At 58.9% G+C, this 14,521-nt stretch overlaps 1 protein-coding gene across 9 annotated transcripts in view; it reads left to right on the forward strand.

The window, feature by feature from the left end:
* Positions 1–14,390, forward strand: part of ARVCF (ARVCF delta catenin family member) — a 49,624-nt gene extending 35,234 nt beyond the window's left edge. For 2 of the 9 annotated variants that reach the window (XM_019435555.2, XM_053902254.1), the window contains 17 exons: positions 1,822–1,980; positions 2,159–2,682; positions 3,714–4,213; positions 5,121–5,304; positions 6,138–6,255; positions 6,688–6,859; positions 7,572–7,589; positions 8,626–8,697; positions 10,051–10,178; positions 10,497–10,647; positions 10,947–11,145; positions 11,234–11,345; positions 11,464–11,554; positions 11,872–11,925; positions 12,326–12,411; positions 13,012–13,128; positions 13,580–14,390. In XM_019435555.2, the coding sequence (XP_019291100.1) occupies positions 1,822–1,980; positions 2,159–2,682; positions 3,714–4,213; positions 5,121–5,304; positions 6,138–6,255; positions 6,688–6,859; positions 7,572–7,589; positions 8,626–8,697; positions 10,051–10,178; positions 10,497–10,647; positions 10,947–11,145; positions 11,234–11,345; positions 11,464–11,554; positions 11,872–11,925; positions 12,326–12,411; positions 13,012–13,116 (2,673 nt within the window). In that variant the 3' untranslated portion in view covers positions 13,117–13,128; positions 13,580–14,390. Of the gene's footprint in view, positions 1–1,821; positions 1,981–2,158; positions 2,683–3,713; positions 4,214–5,120; positions 5,305–6,137; positions 6,256–6,687; positions 6,860–7,571; positions 7,590–8,625; positions 8,698–10,050; positions 10,179–10,496; positions 10,648–10,946; positions 11,146–11,233; positions 11,346–11,463; positions 11,555–11,871; positions 11,926–12,299; positions 12,412–13,011; positions 13,129–13,579 lie in introns of those variants that run through there. The other 7 variants (XM_019435556.2, XM_053902255.1, XM_019435559.2 and 4 more) reach the window with 6 other exon arrangements.
* Positions 14,391–14,521: the final 131 nt, after the last annotated feature.

Genomic DNA, 14,521 nt, shown 5'->3' on the forward strand with positions numbered 1-14,521 from the left:
TTCCTGGCCAGGTCCCCAACAGGCATTCCACCTGCAACACTGAGTGGCAACCAAGGCTGTGGCCCACAAGGGGTGAGGTGTAGCTAAAAGGCCTTGCAAAGTTTGCCTTTTCTGTGGATACCTGAAATTCCCCAGGTTTGTGAAGTCCTGGTCAATCCTCTCCCTTCTGTCAGGCCTCAATTTTCCTTTTTATAAAATCACATATTGTTGTCCTCTGAGGTCCTGCTTCTGGGAGAAGAGGCTGCATTCTGTGATTTCTTCCTTCCTGTGTCACCAGAACCCAGGGGATACACTTGTTCTGATATGGTCCAGGCATCTCTCTGGACCCCTGAAGAGTTTTCAGGGGCCCAGAACCTCAACAACTATGTTCAGTTAAGCATTTTTTTTCAGGTCAGGACACTAACCTGAGGAGACTTCACACCCTGAGGACCTAGGGAGGCAGACCCTAGGGCAGCTGTGGACACTTAGCCTTACACACTGCTCAGGCCCAGGGCCAGGAACAGAGTAGGGGTCTAGTGGCAGGCAGATATGAGTATGGCCTTCCCTGGGCCTCAGCTCCATTTCTGTGTAGGCCTCGGAGGCCTGGGGCCCAGACGGGGGACTGATCCTTCAAGGCACAGTATCTGAGCCACAGAGCAGGTCCTGTCCTCCTGCTGACCTGGCCCTGGCTGCCCAGGAATGTGCCCCCACTTGCCTGCCCACTGCAGCTTGGGTTTCAGCCCCTACCCATCCTGGCCAGATGCTATCCTAGGACATTGGCATGGTGTGGAGGACCCATGTAGTCAGAGGCCCAGGGGTAGATAGACTTTGGCTCTCAGGCCCCTTTGCCAATCAGCACAGCAGGAGACTGCTCAGCTCTGCTATGGACTGGCCTGTCCTCCTTGAGCCTCAGTTTCTCCACTGGCAAGTCGGGCCATAGGCATATGGGCCTTAAGAGGGCCTCGTCCAGAGCCATCTTGCCTGTAATTCTACCATGGTCAGCCCCTGCAGAGAGGAAGGCAAGGGGGGGCTGCAGGTTGAGAATGAGGTGGGTGACTGAGGTTGGAGAGGCTTAGGGAGAGGTATGTGGGGAGGGGACCAGGATTCCTGTCAAGGACCAACTAGGTACACCCGGCCTGAATTCACCATCTCTGGGCTCTGATAGAACACTCAGCACTTCAGGGGGGGGCACCAACCATTGGGCCAAATGAGGTAGGGCCAGGCTGTGCCCACTCAACACCCCACGAGTGTCCAGGCCGGAAGGAGCAAGGGTATTTTGGGCATTCTGGGAACTGGGTATTTCTGTCCTGCGAGGGCGTCTAGCTGGCCTTGGGAACAGTGGGAGCCTGGGCGTGGCCACGAGGAGTCAGTGAGCAGTGCTGAAACTGCTATCCCAAGGCCTCTGCACTGGAGGCTTCTGGGGCGGGTCAGGGAGGAGGCCCAGGGTACTGGGAGGGCCCAGCCAGGGCTAGTGAGCCATGTCAGGAGAGCAACGTGCAGATCCCACCAACTTCCTTGCCCCACCAGGAACCTGTAGCAGCCAGGAACCTTGCAGCTCAGACAGGGCTGCCCAAGACTGCACTACTGGGGTCAGGGGCTTCATCTGCCAACTCAGCCCAAGGAGGCCCCAGCACTGGGGGTCAGCCCCCAGGGCACCCCATGGTGTTCAGAGACAAGACTGGAGCTGCTGTCTTCACTAGCTGTTGCTGAGACAGGCCTTGGGGTCCATGGGTTCCAGGGGTAGGATGAAGGCACTCCTGGCATCTAGGCCAGTACAAGCATCTGCACTCCAGGGCTGGGTGAACTGTGGCTCCTCACACTGACAGCCCCCGTCTTGCCCAGGAACAGAGCCCGGGCAGCCAGGCCTCGCTGGCCACAATGCCAGAGGCGCCCGAGGTGCTGGAGGAGACTGTGACGGTAGAGGAGGACCCTGGTACACCTACTTCTCACGTGTCCATTGTCACATCAGAAGATGGTACTACCCGGCGCACTGAGACCAAGGTATGGCGGGGCCCAGGCAGTGGGCAAGTAGGCTGTGTAGCCATAGTTCCGTTTATAGAGTGGCTTCCCAGGGGCCACCTATTGCTCAGGTGGAAGATCTAGGCCACCCTGGCCCTGCTGGGGCAGTGTCCAGGCCTCTCAGGCTGCCCAGCCCATTGGCCACCCACTTACCCACCAGGTCACCAAGACGGTCAAGACGGTGACCACGAGAACAGTGCGCCAAGTGCCTGTAGGCCCAGATGGCCTCCCCCTGCTGGACGGCGGCCCCCCGCTAGGCCCCTTCGCAGATGGCCCCCTGGACCGGCACTTCCTGCTACGTGGGGGTGGCCCAGCAGCCACGCTTTCCCGTGCCTACCTCAGCAGTGGGGGCAGCTTTACCGACGGCACTGAGCCCCGTGATGTCCCCAGCTACGGCAGTCTATCCCGTGGGCTGGGTGTGCGGCCCCCACGTGGCCCCCTTGGCCCAGGCCCCGTGGATGGTTGCTTCACACTGCCTGGCCGACGTGAGGCCTTTCCTGCAGGCCCTGAGCCTGTGCCGCCAGCCGGCCGCTCCCAGCCCGAGCGCTTTCAGGCGGAGCCATATGGTTTGGAGGATGACACACGCAGCCTGGCTGCCGATGACGAGGGTGGCCCGGAGCTGGAGCCTGACTATGGCACTGCCACTAGGAGGAGGCCTGAGTGTGGGCGTGGCTTTCGCACCAGGTGAGCACCCTGTGTCCGGCCACTGACTGCCTCCAGGAAGTCTGCCTTCCACTCCCCCACCAGAGAATCCTCCACAGGAAGTGTAGCTGCCAGGGCTAAGTTACACATGTTAGTTTGAATTGGACTGAGTCCTTTTCAAAGACAGCAATAGGGCAGCCTCTGGGATGGTGGAGTTGCAGTTGGTACCCTCCCTGTGGGTCTAGGACATTAGGGAGGTTAGTGACAGTACCCAGTGCCTGCTAGTCCTGTTCTAGTCAGATAACCGTGAAGACATGAGCACAAGAGGCTTAGCACATTTCTCTGAGTTTGAGGCTCCAGCCTTTCCCTGGGCCTCAGTTTCCCCTACAAAAGCAGCCAGAACCTAAGCCACCCAGCTCTTCCTAGCACAGGCTCTGGTTCTGTCATCTCTGCCCTCAGTTCCTCTATCTGTAGAGTGGGAACATGATCACAGCCTTCATATGGATTGTGCTGTGTGACCGTAGACAAGACACCTGACCCCTCCTAGCCTTAATCTCTGCCCTAGGAAGTGGGTTTGATGGTGACAACCCACAGAGACATCTTATGCTCTGGGGGACTGGTGGCCTGAATGCTCCTCATAGAGTCCCACCAGGATGGCTGTGTGCAGGGGAGGGTCACCTCCTACCTGCAGATCCTGGCAGATCCTGCACTGCAGAGATGGGCCTCATGGAAAGGCAGGACTCCCAGTCATGGACACAGATGTTTCATAGAAACGCATTTAGCTCAGAATTGGGGAACACTGCATGGTGATGAGAGTGAGTGAGTTCCCTGATGCAAGCCTTGGTAACCATTGGCTGGTGTTTGGCTCCATCATTGTCTGGGAGTCCGTTCTTGCTGGCCTAGGTCATGACTCTCAGCACCCACTCGGTGCTTGGGGTCAAATACCGAGGTTATTGGCCTATCCCTGCCCTTAATGGGTTCATGGTCCCCCGGAGAAAGTATGGTGAGGCCACTCTGGAGCAGGCATCTTGTGACAGTGCTGAGATGTTCATATGCCCTGCCTGCCTGCACAGGGCCTATGAGGATGTGGCAGATGATGGCGGTGAGCTGATGGAGGAGCGGCCCCCGTTTCCAGCTGCGACAGCACCCCTGGCCCAGCCAGAACGGGGCAGCCTGGGTAGCCTGGACCGGGTGGTACGGCGGTCGCCCTCAGTGGATAGCGCCCGTAAGGAGCCACGTTGGCGGGACCCTGAGCTGCCGGAGGTACTGGCCATGCTGCGGCACCCCGTGGATCCCGTGAAAGCCAACGCGGCTGCCTACCTGCAACACCTGTGCTTTGAGAACGAGGGCATCAAGCGACGTGTGCGGCAGCTGCGGGGCCTGCCTCTTCTCGTCGCTCTGCTGGACCACCCAAGGGCAGAGGTGCGGCGGCGGGCCTGTGGGGCACTGCGAAACCTTTCCTATGGCCGAGATACAGACAACAAGGCTGCCATCCGCGACTGTGGCGGTGTGCCTGCCCTGGTGCGCCTACTGCGGGCTGCCCGGGACAATGAGGTTCGAGAGCTCGTCACAGGTGAGTGGTACCTGGGTTCCCCACATCCCTCAGGGAGGAGGAGAGCGAGGCTTGGCCAGAAAAAGACCCCCCTCCCCCCACCCACCCATTTAGTCAGGAGTCCCAGCTGCTGGGGGGTAGGCATCAGGCTCAGACTGAGTGGTCCCCAGTGTCTCTATCTCTGGACTTTGCTGCCCCTCAGGCAGGACCCCTCTCCACTTGCCCCCATGTCCCTGTACTCTCCAGGTCCAGCCTCTTGGTCCCACCCTCCAGTGGGGCAGTGGTGAGTGATTGTGCCTCATGGGACCCAATTGGCCAGATAGGGTCACATGACCACTTTGGGTAGAGCCAATGGAGCAGTAGTCCCATCCACCCATGAGGTTGAGAAGGGATGGAGGAAGAGAAGGTACCTGTGTGTCTAGCCACAGGCTCCTTACCAGCCCTTCCTCTGCATCCCAGCCCCTCTGATGCTTCCTCCCAGCCAGTAGCTATTATTGAGTGCCTGTGCACATCTTGCCTGGGCCAGGGTAGGCACCCAAGACTCCTCATGGCTTTTGTCACTTCCTATCTTCTTTTTTTTTTTTTTTTTTATTTTTTTTTTTTTTTATTTTTGGGACAGAGAGAGACAGAGCATGAACGGGGGAGGGGCAGAGAGAGAGGGAGACACAGAATCCGAAACAGGCTCCAGGCTCCGAGCCATCAGCCCAGAGCCTGACGCGGGGCTCGAACTCACGGACCGCGAGATCGTGACCTGGCTGAAGTCGGACGCTTAACCGACTGCGCCACCCAGGCGCCCCTGTCACTTCCTATCTTCTAATCTGATGTAGGGCTGACGAAGGATGGGGCAGGTCCTGAGCAAGGTCACATGGGGAGGTAGGGAGGTCACTGCCTGTGTGGTCAGCACTGGCTGCTTGATGGCATCCTGCAGGCACACTCTGGAACCTGTCATCCTATGAGCCCCTGAAGATGGTCATCATTGATCACGGCCTGCAGACACTAACCCATGAGGTCATTGTGCCCCACTCGGGCTGGGAACGTGAGCCCAACGAGGATTCCAAGCCAAGGGATGCCGAGTGGACAACAGTCTTCAAGAACACATCAGGCTGCTTGAGGTGTGGGTGGGGGCTGGGCTTAGGCATTCCCTGTGAGGTCACCCAGGGCTATTCCTGGTCAAGGAGGCGGGAGCCAGGCACCAGAGCCTACATGCAAAACTGGGAATAGCCATGTTCTCATGTCCTGTAAAGTGTGGAAGAGAACTAGCCACCCAAGTCTTAGGAGCTTCACGGCCATACCACAGTTCCTGCCTGAGTCCTGAGAATGGGGCTTGATGAGGCTGTACTCAGCCCCAAGGGCAGCCTCTGGACAAGGTCTGCTATGCTGTCATGTAGTACCCCATGGCCCCAGCCCTGCTCAGTTTTGATACACTCTCCTATCACCGTGACAGCCAGGGTAGGGGGAGCCAGGACCCTCATCTTCAGGTGGCCTCAGAGGCCTCATTCTACCTCCTTGCAACCTCTGCCCTCACCCTCCCACCCTGGGATTCCCTGTGGAGTCCCCACAGGCAGCGCTGGCTCCCCACTGTCCTGCCTGTCCATCAGGATGTACCCCCCGTGGCCCTATGGGGTCCTCACCTCAGGGTAAGGTGGAGCCCAGAACTGCCCGTGGGGTAGGGAAAGCCCATAATTGCCTGCAAATGGACTCACACCTCTGGAGCCACTTCTGCCCATTTCCAATTCAGCCGGTCATCAGAGAAGGCCCTCTGCGCCATACAGTTGCCTGGCTCAGGCTCCTTCCTGGGGTCTCAGTGGTCAGGGAACTGTCAGTAGCCCCAACAGGGTGGTGTCAGAGCCTGTTTTACAGATGAAGACAAGACCCCAAGGCCAGGTGAGGGCTGGGAATTTGCCATGGGAGCCAGGGGTCACAGGGCTTGCTCTTGGCCACCCAGGAACGTGAGTTCGGATGGTGCAGAGGCCCGGCGCCGCCTCCGGGAATGTGAAGGGCTGGTAGACGCCCTGCTGCACGCCTTGCAGTCAGCTGTGGGCAGGAAGGACACGGACAACAAGGTGGGTGGAGCCTGGCAGGGAGGGCTCTAGCAGGTCCCAGGCAGGGGCAGTCTCATAGCTTCCTACAAAGGGTTCTGGGAGATGGAGCAGGAACCGGACCCAGGGGGCCCTAAACTATCTGGGCAGTACAGGGGGAGTAGGCATACTGGTCTCGGGCAGCGCCCTGGGCATGGACCATCTCATAGTGGCCACACTGAAGTGGACATTCCCGAAGCCCTGGATGAGGTCCTACACACAGTGTGTTTTCCACCTTTTTTCTTCCTCAGCCCTTCTCTGGGAGTTCTTAGCCACATGGGCCCCCTAGCTTAGGCCTTCCCATCTTTGCATCCCTGGTTCCTTCTGTGCACACTGGCTGTGGCCAGTCTTCGCCAGGAAGGTTAGCAGTCTCCGTGCCCACCTGGCCCTGCTCCATCAACTCTCCTCTCCCCACAGTCGGTGGAGAACTGTGTGTGTATCATGCGGAACCTGTCCTACCATGTGCACAAGGAGGTGCCTGGGGCCGACAGGTACCAGGAGGCTGAGCCTGGGCCCCCAGGCGGTGCTGCAGGCTCCCAGCGCCGGAAGCGGGATGACGCTGGCTGTTTCGGTGGCAAGAAGGCCAAAGGTGTGTGGGAGGGACTGGGGTACCATTCTAGGACTCCCCATGCAACCCAAGGCTGAAAGTTCTTCCATACCCATGGCAGACACGGAAGCCAGAGACCACCTGATCAGCTCCTGATGGGCAGGTGGGGAAGCCGGGAGCCTCGGAGGCTGGGCCCAGCCCCCTGGGTCATCCAGCTGTCAGGCCGGCGTTCCCTCATCTGCACTGTGGGTCCCCCAGGGGAGGACAGGAGTGAACCTGTGTGGTGTCCCTGCTGCTGCCTCGACTCGGTCCCTCAGCTCTGGGAAGGGTTCTATGGGTTCATGTTTGGGAAGTATCAAAGACGATGCTGCCTCCTGGCATTCATAGAGCACCTGAAGACCCTGAGATGCCCTGAGGGCAGCACCCCACCCTGCCTTCACACCATCCTGACCAGCATTTGCTAGGTACAGCTTCCAGGATCTGCATTCCCTGGCACCTGCCGGGTGACATCTGTACACTGCCTTCACCCACTCCTCCCCATCATGTGGACCTGTTCTGATTCCAGGCCTCCCCTTTCTTATCCCATTTGCTGGCACTCAGCCCTCCAAAGTAATCGCGGTAGGATTCCATGACCCATCTACTCAACCCAGGGTATTCAGTGGGAAGTTGAGGCCTCCTGGGAGGGTGTGGGGGGGGGGGGTTGCTGCCCACTCAGGCTCGTCTCCTCTCTCCTGTGCTTCCTCCGGCTGCCCAGAGGAGTGGTTCCATCAAGGTGAGTCCCTGTTTGTCCTGCTGTCCAGGCCTGGTGGGTGCAGTGGGCACCAGGGAGGTGCCCCCTGCCCTATTGTTTAGGCAGTTATCTCCATGACAACTACAGGGCAGTCCAGTCTCAGGGCCCTGCCCCATCCCCAGTCCCTTCTCCAAGCAGCCATTTCCATGACAACTGTGTGGGCATGACAATGGCAGGAATGTCAGCCCTGGACCTTTTGGGAGGCCAACAGGCTGTTCCTCTATAACTTCAGACTCAGCTATCCCTGCAGGGCTGGAGCTGGAGCTGGAGCAGGAAGAGCCAAAGAGGGGGCAGGGCCTGGATATATTCGTCCCCAGGGGTAACTGAACAAAGTCTGTCCCTGGGAATGAGGCAATATATGGCTTAGAGGGACGACAGAGAGGCCCCATGAGGCTGGGATTCCAGATCATCTGAACTCTGCTCTGCTGCTTTTCAGAGGAGAAGCAGCTCCCTCATCTGAGATGAGGGTGAGTGGGAGAGAGCGAGCTCATTCATGGAGGTGTGCAGGCTGAGGCTGACAAGTGTTATGTGGGGCTGCTGTAGGGGCTCAGCCTGTGGGCCGAGGTCTCTCTTAGCCAGCAGACCCTGGGACCAGGTTCTGACCCCAGGTGGGCATTTCCTTGTGGCTGGGACTCTTGGCCCCAGCTTTGCTTTACTGTTCAACCAGGCACATCCTGTCCTTGCCAATCCTCAGCTTTGTACCTACCTGCCACCCAGCCTGGGCTCCTAGCTCCTGGCAGCTGCAAGGCCTTTGGGTGGTCTGCAGTGCTGCTCCCAGCATCTGAAGGAGATGAGTTCTGGCTTCTGGGGGCAAGGCTGGGACATCCACAGTCCCCACTGCCACCACTGCCCTTCTCCGGCCCTCCCTGCCTACCTAAACACAGAATAGTGTTCCATTGCCAAGACCTCTTGGGGGTGCTCTTGGGTTTGCTTCAGGAAGGAAAGTGCTGTGTCCAGCCCTCCTGATGCACACCCATTCTCTGCAGAGTCTGCTTCACCTCCCCCTACTCTGTTCCAGGGAAGAAGGATGGTGAGATGGACCGGAACTTTGACACGCTAGACCTACCCAAGCGAACTGAGGCTGCCAAAGGTGAGTGGGTAGAGGCAGAGTTCAGGCACAGGCCTATCCAGGTAGTGAAGCTTTGTGCTACTAAACAGGCTTGAAGGGCCTTGGGGATCTGATGGAAAATAGGACCACAGGTATGGGGTTCCCCAGAGGACCATCCAGTCCCTGGGCACCTGCTAAGGGTTCAGAATCAGGGTCAGTTCCGTGGGTCACTTCAGGCAGTGGGGGGAACAGGCACAGAGAGGCCAGGCGATTGCAAGGTCACACAGCATATGAAAGACTAGAGGGGCTAGAGTGAGGCCTTCGGTGAAGGGCAGAGACCAGGTGGGCAGGACCTTCCAGTATCAGCTGAGGAGCTCACATTCACTCAGGGTGGTTTGGGAGTTGGGGTGTATAGTCATATCTAGTACAGAGGCTGATCACACGGGGGGCAGAGTAGTTTGTCTTTCTTATCCCCTGTCTGGAGCCCTGTGTGCTGGCACTGGGAATCCAGCCTGAGTAAGAGAGATCTGCCCTAGTGAGTCCCAAGCCACAGCCCACCCTGCAAGCCCAGACACCCCCAAGCAGGGTGGAAGACCCCGGCCATGGGAGGTCTAGAGGAAAGCATCACAGGCAGAGGGACCAGCTCCTGCAAACACCCTGAGGGGTAACACTTTGCATGGGGGACGTTCTTGGAGCATTTGGGGAACAGGAATCCCAGGGAGGCTGGAGTAGAGGGACCAAGGAGGCATGAGGAATGTGGAGGGGGTGATGAAATGTCAGGTGGGAGGACCCGGAAGAGGGAGTAATGTTTGGGTACAGGCCAGCTGAAAGGCTGCTCAGGCCCTCCTCTCTGAATGCCTTGGGGCAACTCTGCTGCAGCCCGGAGTGGTTGAGCAGGTTGTAGACAGAGAAGGCAGGCCCTGTTGCTAGGGGTGGCCACTGGAAAGAGCTTTAGTTACATAGGAGGGAATAGGGCCCTGTTGCTAGGGCTCCTCCTCTTAGTTGTACAGCCTATCTACATGGGCGGGCGGGCTCTGTTATTAGGGAGTTTGAGTCCCGTTGCTAGGGAAGCCACCCTGGCTGCCACCTCCCTCCCTACCCCTGACCTCCTGGATGCTCTGGCTGCCAGGCAGGTCTAGTACCATTTCTTTTGCACCAGGGGCAAAGGAACAGTGACCTCACTTAGACCCACTGCATCTCACTGAGCTTCTGTTCTTCCATGAAATGGGAATGCCTTCTCCTTTGGGTGGCCCATAAAGAGTGAATGCATTGATGTTAAATTTTCCCTCACTGCACCACACCCATCCCTGGCCCCAGCTGACTCTCACCCTGGGAGGAGAGGGGATAATGGGGGCAGGTGTGGGTGACTGTGGGTGGTGGGTGCTCTGTGCCCAGGCTTTGAGCTGCTGTATCAGCCCGAGGTGGTACGTCTCTACCTCTCCCTCCTCACGGAGAGCCGGAACTTTAACACCCTGGAGGCTGCCGCTGGCGCCCTGCAGAACCTCAGCGCTGGCAACTGGATGGTGAGAGGCCAAGCCTGGTAGGGAGGGGACAGAGAAAATCTTAGGTATCCTGTTGGTGCCTGCCTCTGACTTTGTCCAGGTTGGGAGGGAGAGTAGGGGACACCATGTCTCCCCGAGGTCCAGGAGGTTCAAGGTTCCGGGCGGTTTGGGGCACAAAGGATGCAAGCTGGAGATAGAGTTGAGTTGCTTGGGTTGGACTTTGTCATGCCAGGGAGGAGGGTCCAGCCAGAGGGAACAGCCAGGGTTCAGGTGGGAGAGTGCCCGGGCATGTAGTCATGCCTGAGTGTGCTGAGCACCCTACCTGCTCCACTGCCACAGTGGGCCACGTACATCCGCGCCACGGTGCGCAAGGAGCGTGGGCTTCCGGTGCTCGTGGAGCTGCTGCAGTCCGAGACTGACAAGGTGGTGCGCGCTGTTGCCATTGCCCTCCGCAACCTCTCGCTGGACCGGCGCAACAAGGACCTCATTGGTGAGAACACTGGTGGGGCTGAGCCAGGATACAGAGCCCGGTGGTCTGCTCTGGGGTCCCACGGGCAGGGGCAGAGGGACCGGCAGGGTGGGGAGGTCAAGGGCCCGGCCCTGCCCCTGTCATTCTGTCCCAGCCACTGGAGCTCATGTCTTCCTGAATCATCTCAGAGCCTATCCCCTGTACACGGCAGGTGACGTTGCAGCTTCCTGGGGCTCTCCTGGTGGAGGCCCTGTCTGAATCCCCTTCCTTCCCGCTGGGGTGAGCAGAGGCGTGTCCTAACACTTGCCCCTGTCCTTCAGGGAGCTATGCCATGGCGGAGCTGGTGCGGAACGTGCGCAATGCACAGGCTCCGGCGCGACCTGGTGCCCGCCTGGAGGAGGACACGGTGGTGGCTGTGCTCAACACCATCCACGAGATCGTGTCTGACAGCCTGGACAACGCACGCTCACTACTACAGGCCCGAGGCATTCCAGCGCTGGTGGCACTTGGCGCTACCAGGTGGTTGAGGGCCTGGCCTGGGGAGGGTGGGGTCCCAGTGGGAGGGGGGCGTGGCCGGTTGCTGACCCCGCCCTGGACCTGGCTGCAGCCAATCAGTACGTGAGGCGAAGGCCGCATCCCACGTGCTACAGACTGTATGGAGCTACAAGGAGCTGCGTGGTGCCCTGCAGAAAGATGGCTGGACCAAGGCGCGCTTCCAGGTGCGGCCTGCCTGGCTTTTCTTTCCCTCTTTCACTTCTCCAGGCCAGGTCCCCCACAGGAGCGCCCCTAACCCTATACCCTATCCTGTCTGTTTTGTGCACCTCTTCTCATACACAGTCAGCCACTGCTACTGCCAAGGGACCCAAAGGAGCACCAAGTCCTGGAGGCTTTGACGACAGCACGCTGCCACTGGTGGACAGGAGCCTTGGTGAGTACCGAGTGGGGGCATGGAAACCTATCCCTAAGGTATGAGATGCTCCTCTACCCAGGGGCACTGATAGTGACAAGGCAGGTGAGGGCTAGGGGTGGGGGGCGCTTTCCTGGCTTGTAGCCTCCTACCACCTCTACACCCATGGTGTCCACATTGATGTTAAGCCGGGGTGGTGCTGTCAATGACAGAGGTGTGGCAGAATGGTGCAAAGAAGTTAGTGATGAAGAGTCCCTGAGGCCAGCTGTGCTGGGGGTCTGTCTGTTCTGGTATCCCCACTGCACTGTATCCCCAGCCACCTGGCTTGTGCCTTGCAGATGGTGAGAAACCGGGCAGCCGGGACGTGATCCCCATGGAGGCACTTGGCCCAGGTGAGTGCAGATAATGCAGGGCGTCTTGTTTTCTGGGGAGGAGGAGGGGAGAGGTGCTGAGATGGGCCAGGTGGTTTTGTCTTGTGTGTTTGGTGCTGGAGAGGTCTTCCAAGGAGGTGCTGGTTGGAAGAGATTCGGTTTAGTGGTACTGGTGAGAGGGGTGGACAGCCAGGGAGGGGTCAGTGCCTAGCTGGGATCTGGCCTGCCAGCTGTGGGGGACTGGGTGGGGGCTGGTGTGTTCTGAGCCACCATCATGGGAGGGGTCGTGAGAAGACCTGACCTAGTCCTCCCGCACAGTGCTGGGGCAGGGTAGGTGGGCCCCCCCTGCATCTGGGCTGAGAGGGAGATCTGCTCCTGTGGTGCCTGCCCCTCAGAGTTCCCCTCATGTCCCCACCCCAAGATGGATACTCTACTGTGGACCGGAGAGAGCGGAGGGCTCGAGGCAGTGACCCTGCGGGGGAGGCCTCTGAGAAGGAACCGTTGAAAGTAAGTGGCTGTGGGCAGGTGCCTAGAGATGTGGCATAGCTAGGGCTTGCCTGAGAGGGGCGCCGGCGAGGTGCTGAGTTTAGGCTGCCCAGTCAGCCTGGGGTGGAGCTCATCTGAAAAGCAGTTGGGCTGGGAGATCAAGCCTGACGACCGGCCCTCCCGCCTCAGGAACATTACCAGCAGAGTCAGTCTATGGGTACAGGTGACTTGAAGCTCATATGCACTGGGAGAGACGGGGCACGGGACAGGGTCACTGCCCAGAACAACGCACAGAGCCAGGGGAGTCTGAGCAAGTGTGTCTTCTTCATCTTTCTCCGCCTGTGTGTGTGAGTGGGCAGTGGGTGAGGGCCCACCATGGTCCTGCCTCCATGACAACACCTCCCAGTCCACTCTGTGACAATCCCCTGGCTTTGGGCACAGGCCTGTGTGTGTCCACGTGTCACTCCGCATCTATGTGAGCCACACTAGCTCAGCTTCCCCTTCCTGTGCACCCTGTCTCTGGCCTTACCCGCTGAGCGGCCCAGCCCCAACCTGTCAGCACTGACTAACATGCTGTATTCTGCCTCTAACGCCCTCCTGCCCACTGCCCGTCCGCTGCAGCCCGACCCCGGCAGGAAGGCTCCGCCTGGGCCCAGCAGGCCTGCGGTCAGGCTGGTGGACGCCGTGGGGGACGCTAAGCCTCAGCCCGTTGACTCCTGGGTCTAGCTTGCATGCCTGGTACGTTCTCTCGTCTGGTTTTTCATTCAACTGTTTCCCATCCTCTGGGCAGGGGCTTCTTGTTAATCTCTGCTGGCTGCATGTTCTTTCCCTCCGTGCTCCCTGGTGGGACCCTGACTTCAAACTCATCAGGCTTAAATGCCCATTTTATGGACAGGCTGAGGTCGGAGAGGGACATGCTTCCCTGGGTCTTCAGTCCCAGCCCAGGTCATCCAGGACCCAGAGGAGATAAGGCCAGAGAGCAGGGATGGTCCCCCCACATTTAAATGCCCTAAGCACAGTGCCCCCACTGGACCAGCAAGTCAGATTGGCCCTGATGCCCAGACTCTTGGGGTCAGCCTGCACCACTCATAGCAGCCGCCTTTATCCACATTTTCATTGGCATAGCCTGTGGAGGGGTCCACCTAGCCACCAGGCCACCCTGCTCAACCTTCCCCCTCTCCCTTCTTAGGGCTCGGGCCCAGCCATTTGTTCTTAGGGATCTGATCTTGGGAAGAAGGGAACTCCAGGGCCGGCCCTCACAGACCCTGCTGTGGAGCTTGGAGCCCCCTGGCGCCAGGGGTTGGCAGCGCCTCTCGCCTGGGAGCCAGGGCCGGACATTCTGGACACACCTCCCTTCCTGCCCCCCCTCCTAACTCCTTAGGCTGAGTTAGCTGTTTACTGACATGGTGCTGTGTGTGAGTGAGAGAGAGAAGGCCAGTGGAGCTGCCAGGGTGGGGCCCAGGGAGGTGGCAGGACAAGGCACCGGGCTTTGTTTTGGGGCTGGTGATGTAAAAGAGTGTGCTCTTGTATGTGCAAGGCCCCAGAGGAGTCTAGCAGGGAGGGGGGCTCAGGGAAGGAGTTTAACTCTGGAAGCTGGAGGGGATCCACTGGGCTCTGAGTCTCACCCTGCATGGCAGACAGAACACGGGCAGGGGCTGGCCGTGCAGAGAGGCTCTGGAGGCAGTGAGATGGGTGTCAGGCTGTGCTTGCCCCCACCCTGCCCTCGGATACATGGAGCCCAGTGTGGCAGGAGCCTTCTCTGAGCGACTCTGGCCCAGGCCATGGCTGCCAATCCTGTCTGCCGGAGCCCTGAGTCACACCTCTGGGACTGACCTTCGGCAGCAGCGGGGGACTGCTGCCTAGTGCCTGCTGTTTGTGACTTAAAAACAGAAGAAGAACACTGACAGAAAGCATTAAAAACAAAACCAAAATAAGACTGTATTGGTAAACACCTAAATTTTTGTAAGAAAATTTAAAAATTAAAAAAAGCAACAAAGGAACTTTCTATCTTCTATGGCTCACATCTTTTGCTCCTCCCTGATTGTCAGGTGGGAAATGGGTAGAGGTGGTGTCCATAGGGGGCTCAGCTCCTAGGCCCCAGGAGTGTTTCCACACATGAACTCCCAGGCTC

The sequence above is a fragment of the Panthera pardus genome, unplaced genomic scaffold (genome assembly GCF_024362965.1).
Source record: "Panthera pardus isolate Hobbes unplaced genomic scaffold, ASM2436296v1 HiC_scaffold_15, whole genome shotgun sequence".
Taxonomy (NCBI): domain Eukaryota; kingdom Metazoa; phylum Chordata; class Mammalia; order Carnivora; family Felidae; genus Panthera; species Panthera pardus.